Consider the following 7,072-nt stretch of genomic DNA (forward strand, 5'->3'; position numbering starts at 1 on the left):
TTTTATTAAAGTATGGGCAAAAGTGACCGATACACACTGATTCATATCGACATATACTGATACCATTAACTAAATCCCCAGTGGGAATCATGGTTTCAAGTTTCGATCTTGTATAGATATCAGCTGAGACCGATCTGGATCGGTTATTCGTATCATTTTAGGGGTAAAATAGTAAAAAATTAGTAATTTTTAGAAAAAATAGGGGTAAAATCGATCGATACCCACCGATCTGATCCGATCCGATAGATTCTGATCCTGATACTAATACCGTCCCCTAAATCCATGGTGGGAATATATATTAGGTAATGTGATGCTCATGAGTCATGAATAAAGTTAGACATCTCAATTCCCAGCTCACTTATGCATTTTTGGTTTTGGTCTATGTATATGAAGTAAATGTTTTCTATTGGAGAGCGGCCCTTGCACCTAGACACAAGGGCGTACACCTCCAAGAGGGGTATGATGGTCATTGCGCACCCCATGTCTGTGGCAAAAGGATCGTTGTTGGACAGATAACTTTGTACCATATATATATATATATATATATATATATGGTTGGACTGACTGGGCCAGGCCAAACCCTAGGCCTCAGCCCAGACTCTTACCAATTCCAAACCGTTCTTAGAAATCTCAGCCCCGGCCGCCTTATAGGCCGAAAACCCCAGCCCAGGCAGGGTTCGCAGAGCTTGCTGGGCTAAACTTGAACCCAGTTTGAGTGCATTTGAGGAAGGACTCCATTCGGCTCATTAGCGCAGACAGAAGACCCACGCTGCTGCAAAGCGGAGAACGGAGAACGGAGAACGGTTGGTTTCGTCTCTCTCCTGGTTATGATTTCACTCACTTCTCTTCTCTCTTAAACCCTTATCCTTCTCGGATGACTTGAAACCCTAGATCCAAGAACACCAAACTTTGAAACAGTTTGGTGCCTCCTTTGCCCTCCTTGTTCTGGAATTCCTTTCCCTGCCTTTCTTTCTCATTTTCCATAAATCTTTTGTTCAGATTTTTTTTTTTTGATTGACATGAATGGGTGTTGTTGTAGGAGATAGAACCTTTAGTTCCTTGAGACGTAAGATGACAACCCTGCAATCCGGCTCAACACAGGTAGGCACTTCGTCTTTTGTTATGGTTTTAATTTTTCGTTTTAATGGGGTTTGGGCTCCTGTGACTATAGAGACCAGTAGACAATGGGTTCAGCTTGCATTTGAGAAACTTCCAATGCGGCGTAATTCTGGGCTTCAAATTTTAATAGAACTACTCATTTCCCACTTCTTGTTATTTACTTTTTATTAGGTATTTCAATTTTCACAGAAACAATGTTTCAAGTCTAATTTTGAAACAGGTACTTAGAGACCATGTGATCATTGCTTGTTTCATCGCTAGATTAGTGAATTGCTAATTATTATATATAATATATATATATATATATATGTATGTATTTCTGTTGACACCCCCTAGGGGGGGAAAAGTCATTTATCGCGTGATGAAAACCAAAATATTTAATTGCAAGTGTGTAATGAGATTTATTACCCCAAAAGAAAAAAAAAATTGCGCAATGGGATTTGAAAATTTGGCAGAAAGTTTCAAAATATGGGGAAATTTCGGAAATGCTTCCAAATTTGCGATAAAACTTTAGGGGACAAATGCAAAAACAACAACTTAGCCTTATCCCAACTAAATGTGATTGGCTACATGGATTAATGCAAAGCCAAAAATAAAAGTAAAAGTAAAAGGAAAGAATAAGGAGAGGGACACAACAATAACTTGGAAAATGCCACCTAAATGGGGTCCACTGCATGGATCCTAGCCCTCCAATCAGCTCTATTTGAGGTCATACCTGGGACAAGTCCTAAATTGTGCATGTCTTTCCGCACTTCTCCCATGGTCATTTTAGGTCTTCCCTTAGCTCTTTTAGATCCTTCAGTCTGTATCAAATCACTCCTCCTTATTGGTGCATCCCAAGGTCTCCGTTGAACATGGCCATACCATCTCAAATGTCATCCTAAGGTCTCAGATTGTTCTTCCTTTTCTACCATTGATTGATTTATGTGTCTGTCTAATTTTATTTTTCTTTTGTCTTTTCTTTTCAATTTCTTGACAACCAAAAATAGCCTTAAAAGAGTCCATAGGTTGTAGGTGAATTGTCTCTTTATAAATATGTTGTAGCTGTTTTTATTAGCTGAAAAGATATGGTTTATTTAGTTGTCTTATTGCATCTGTAGATGACATCACAATGACATGGAGAGTGTTCGTGGCTTGCAGGCCGACACACTCCTGACAAGAGGGTTTGGCTTCATGAATCAAATGTTTTTTTTTTTTGTTAATTCCATAGAGGCATCAATCCCTTCAGCTGCCAACTCTTGAGGACATAGTTGAGCAATAGCATCCTATGTCTAGATTATATGAAGTATCTCAAAGAAGGGCTAATACGTCATGCCTGTATCATTAAAAGTGGTCTCTTCCCACCTGTTTTCACCACCAACCAACTCATCCACCTTTACTCCCAACATGGGCTCTTAGTAGAAGCCCGCCAGTTGTTTGACACTTTGCCTGAAAGAAACGTCTACACCTGGAATGCCATCATCTATGCCTACATCAAGAACCAGGACTTATCAGAAGCCCGAGCCCTTTTCGATTCTGCTCCTCACAAAGACTCTGTCACCTACAATTCTATGATCTCTGGCTATGCAAGCTCTAATGGCTTGGAAACTGCCCATGCTTGCAAACTCTTTTATGAAATGCAAAAAAAGGGTATCTGGATTGATGATTTTACCCTCACAACCATGCTCAATGTGACGACAGACCTATTGGTCCCATCAGATGGGGAGCAGTTACATGCTTATATGATCAAAACTGCCAATGACTTAAACCAGTTTGCTGTGAGCTCTCTGATTGATATGTACTCCAGACGTGGATGTTTTGAAGAAGCTTGTCGTGTTTTCCATGTATGTTCAGTATCAAATTTGGTTTCAAAGAATGCCATGGTGGCAGCTTGTTGTAGGGAAGGCAGAATGGAGATGGCTCTTGATCTGTTTTGGAGAGTTCCTGAAATAAATGACATTGTGTCTTGGAACACGCTCATTGCAGGCTATGTGCAGAACAATAACGAAGAAGAGGCGTTGAAGTTGCTCGTTCATATGGGAGAGAATGGAATCAGAGGGAGTGATCACACTTTCACTAGTGTCTTGAGTGCTTGCTCGAGCCTTAAGAGCCTGAAACATGGAAAGGAAATCCATGCTTGGATTTTGAAGAATGATTTGAGTTCAAATCCGTTTATTAGCAGTGGCATTGTGAACATGTACTCCAAGTGTGATAACATACATTATGCAGAGTTAGCTCATGCTGCATTCGGGGAAGAAAATGCCTTCTCGACCACTTCACTGATTGTGGGGCATTCCTCTCAAGGAAACATGTTAGAGGCACGTAGGCTTTTTGACTCATTGGCTGAGAAGAATCCTGTTGTCTGGACAGCTTTATTCTCTGGTTATCTTAAGATCCGACAGTATGAACCAGTATTTGTACTTTTAAAGGAGTTCCTTGACAAGGAAAAACATGTTCCTGATGCTCTTATTATTGTCAGTGTAATATGTGTGTGTGCAATACAAGCTGCGCTGGATCCTGGGAAGCAAATTCATGCTTATATATTGAGAATGCAGATTGAAATTGAAGAGAGGATGAGTAGTGCTTTGATTGATATGTATGCAAAATGTGGACAGATACAATATGCAAAACAAATTTTCCAAAGAGTTCCTGGCAGAGATCGGGTTGTTTACAATGCAATGATAGCTGGTTATGCACATCATGGTTTTGAAAATGAGGCTATCCAGCTGTTTGAGGAGATGTTGGAGAAGGATATCAGACCTGACAGAATTACCTTCATTGCCCTTCTTTCTGCTTGTCGACATGCTGGACTAGTAGAAGCAGGGGAGAAGTACTTTGGTTCCATGACAAAATGTTATTCATTATCACCTGAAATTGGTCATTATTCATGCATGATAGATTTATATGGGCGGGCAAACAAGTTGGACAAGGCCATGGCATTCATGAGAGAGATACCAATCGAACTGGATGCTGTGATCTGGGGGGCATTTCTCAATGCTTGCAGGATAAATAGGAATATACCATTGGCAAAGGAGGTGGAGGAGGAACTTCTGAGAATTGAAGAGGGTAATGGGGCACGTTATGTGCAATTGGCTAATGCTTATGCTGCAGAGGGAAATTGGAATGAGATGGGGAGGATAAGGAGGAAGATGAGAGGGAGAGAGGTCAAGAAGCTGGCTGGTTGCAGCTGGATCTATGTGGGAAACAAAGTGAACATATTCACCTCTGGTGATAGATCTCATCGAGAAGCTGAAGCCATTTACACTGCATTAGTAAATCTGAATGCAAGATTAAATGAGGGATACAAATAGGTTTAAATAGAAATTTGGAGATTTAGCCATAAAGTGCTTTGTTGCAGACCTCCCATATGCTTGGCAGTAAGAATTGTCTCCTTGCATACATGGGCAGGGGAAACAAACCTTCTGTTGGCTCTCCTCTTGTAGTGCTCTGATGCGACAGATCAATTAATATAAACGGGCAAAGGAAGTGGTCCAAACGTCGAGTTCTTCTTTTTTCTTTTTGGTAATTTTTGTTATCTTTATGACGAATAGGTCATTGGTCATTAGATGTTTTGCTGCCACAGACTTTAGAATGTCCAGCCTTTATCCTACTGTTGGTATGAGAATACTTATGAAAGGGAAAGTACTTTGTGAAATTATCATCCTACTCAGAACACTTGGTTGAGCATGACCTGGACTTTGGAGAAATTAAATTCTCAGTACTGCTAGATTGTGTAGCATTTCTTCCCTAACCAAATTGGCCGTGAATCCTGTTAAAACCCAAACCTCAAAATTATTTCCCAAAACGTCGGAAGTACCTTTGCGACTGAAGAAGATAGAACGTTTAAATGAGGTAAAGACGATGACCCCCCTAATGCCTAAGCAACCTAAAGGATCTCTTTGAACCTAACTTTACTCATAAATTAATTATCAACTTCTGTGGTAATTTGTTGCTTGCATGGCTGATGTGAAAGAGCTTCTGAAACATCTGTAGAAGTTAAATGACATGGTTCCTTCTCTAGTTTGTTTTCCTGCTCTTTTGCATGGATTGTGTAGATCTTAACAAACATTTTATAACAGAGGTAGAAGCTCTAATAATTACTTTTCCTTTAGAGCAGGAGTTAAATGTGCAAAGTGCAGCATGAGACAAAGCTAATACCCCCTGTCAAGGCTGGCTCAGGACATATCTATCTACATATATGTATATGTGTATATATATATATATGTATATGTGTATATATATATATATATATATATATACTTTTCCCCCTTCTTTATCTCCAGTCAACATTGGTGCTTCTCTCTCTCACATCTGATTGCTTGGCTTGGAGTTCCCCTCTTCCTGAATTGATTGGGTTTCTATGTCACCAAACGATTAGGGTTTAGAAAACCTCAAGTAGGCCAGAATATCAGGGGATAAGGATCCAGATCATAATGGGAGAACTTCAATAGCTTTACAAGGACTAATCCTGATGGGGTTTGAACCCTGGTTAAGTGATCTAGTAAATGAGGGCAGAATATACCAGTGAATTCTGACTGAAATCCAATGGTCAGATCACAAGTTACTGGAAAATCCTATTGAATTAAAGAAGCTCAAACAAGACAGCAAACTGAATTTGAAACCAGTGAACAGAAAAATTAAATAGAATCTAGATTCAGAAATGCAGATTTAGTAACTATCATAATTAGTAACTGCCAGGATTAGTAACTTCCAAAATTAGTAACTGAGATTTTGAAACTCCGAAATTTAGAAAGTAGAATTAGAAGGATTTAGAAACTAGAATCAGTAATTAGAAACTGATGGCAAACTGTGATCTAGAAACTGAAATAATAACCAAGAAGTTTCAGCAATCAAACCAGAAACTAGAATAGCAAATCAGTTTCAGAAAACTGGAGTTTTCAGAAACAGAGCTAAAAAGTTGATGGACATATAAAAGACGGATGCGTCTTCCCTTCCCACACCCCCTCATCCCCCCCTCCTCCACCCCCCCCCCCCCAAAAAAAAAGGAGGGGAAGGGGTGGGGAATCTTGGTTGAGATCTTGTAATTGTTGTCCTTCGATTTGGAAACTAATCAATATTTTTTGGGGTACAGGTTGGTTTGATGAGTGTATTCTTCTTGTAGTCCATCAGTGCGTTAAAAAATTTCAGGTATTTTTCCTTCATATTTTAGTTCAAAATCTGATATGTATTCTTCTGAAATCAGAGTTGGTAGCAGCTTCAATTAAACCACGTTTCTGTCTGTTTTCTTGGTTTTCGGTGATGAAGATATAACGAAAATGTTGCCACTAGATCCCACAAAGAAGATTTCTTTTCAACGCTGGATAAGCGAAGGGGATCTGGTAATCGTGTACGAGAGGCACGACCATATGAAGGCCGTCAAGGTCTGCGGTGGCTCTGTGCTTCAGAATCGATTTGGTGTTTTTGAACATGCAAACTGGATTGGAAAGCCGTTTGGGTCCAAAGTATTGAGCAATAAGGGTGGGTTTGTTTACCTCCTCGCACCAACCCCGGAGTTGTGGACTTTGGTTCTAAGCCACAGGACTCAGATTCTATACATTGCGGATATCAGCTTTGTTATCTCTTACTTGGAAATTGTTCCCGGCTGCTTGGTTCTTGAGTCGGGCACAGGGAGTGGGTCTCTCACCACCTCACTCGCAAGGGCTGTGGCTCCTTATGGTCACGTGTATACGTTCGACTTCCATGAACAAAGGGCTGCCTTGGCTAGGTAACTGAGATTGAAATGTTGGTACTTGTTCACTACTTCCTTTAAAATATTTATCAATCTGTGTAGTTTATTGCATTGTGATTTCTGAAACCAGTTTCTTTCTCCACTGTTCTAGTAGGATATTTTTTAAATCAGTAGTTTTCATTTAGTAATTCAGTTAGAAACTTAAGAGAAATTCCTTGTAGTCAATTTTGACTTGAGTCCTGTTAGCTTAAAGGGGTAGTTGCAATTCAGTCTCTGAAGACCTTT

The 7,072-nt window shown here is 39.8% G+C and overlaps 2 protein-coding genes across 4 annotated transcripts in view; both read left to right on the forward strand.

The window, feature by feature from the left end:
- The first annotated feature begins 729 nt into the window (after positions 1-729).
- LOC122082003 (tRNA (adenine(58)-N(1))-methyltransferase catalytic subunit TRMT61A) overlaps positions 730-7,072 on the forward strand; it is an 11,272-nt gene continuing 4,929 nt past the window's right edge. Inside the window, exons 1-4 of one of the 2 annotated variants that reach the window (XM_042649473.1) lie at positions 730-803; positions 1,040-1,101; positions 6,191-6,246; positions 6,364-6,823. In XM_042649473.1, the coding sequence (XP_042505407.1) occupies positions 6,375-6,823 (449 nt within the window). In that variant the 5' untranslated portion in view covers positions 730-803; positions 1,040-1,101; positions 6,191-6,246; positions 6,364-6,374. Of the gene's footprint in view, positions 804-1,039; positions 1,102-6,190; positions 6,247-6,301; positions 6,824-7,072 lie in introns of both variants that reach the window. The other variant, XM_042649474.1, reaches the window with a different exon arrangement.
- On the forward strand, positions 765-4,766 carry LOC122082002 (putative pentatricopeptide repeat-containing protein At3g18840). Of its 2 annotated transcripts, none has more exons than XM_042649471.1 (3): positions 765-803; positions 1,040-1,101; positions 2,260-4,766. In XM_042649471.1, exon 3 carries the CDS (start codon positions 2,400-2,402, stop codon positions 4,407-4,409), a length of 2,010 nt encoding a protein of 669 aa, XP_042505405.1. In that variant the 5' UTR covers positions 765-803; positions 1,040-1,101; positions 2,260-2,399; the 3' UTR covers positions 4,410-4,766. The 2 variants fall into 2 exon arrangements, with proteins under 2 accessions (XP_042505405.1, XP_042505406.1); XM_042649472.1 differs by having other exon boundaries at positions 782-803; positions 2,220-4,766.

This window comes from Macadamia integrifolia, chromosome 6, assembly GCF_013358625.1.
Source record: "Macadamia integrifolia cultivar HAES 741 chromosome 6, SCU_Mint_v3, whole genome shotgun sequence".
Lineage (NCBI taxonomy): Eukaryota > Viridiplantae > Streptophyta > Magnoliopsida > Proteales > Proteaceae > Macadamia > Macadamia integrifolia.

Bases quoted from the DNA above. Each gene is read 5' to 3' on its own strand.
- LOC122082002 (XM_042649471.1), top strand. From the start codon at position 2,400: ATGAAGTATCTCAAAGAAGGGCTAATACGTCATGCCTGTATCATTAAA.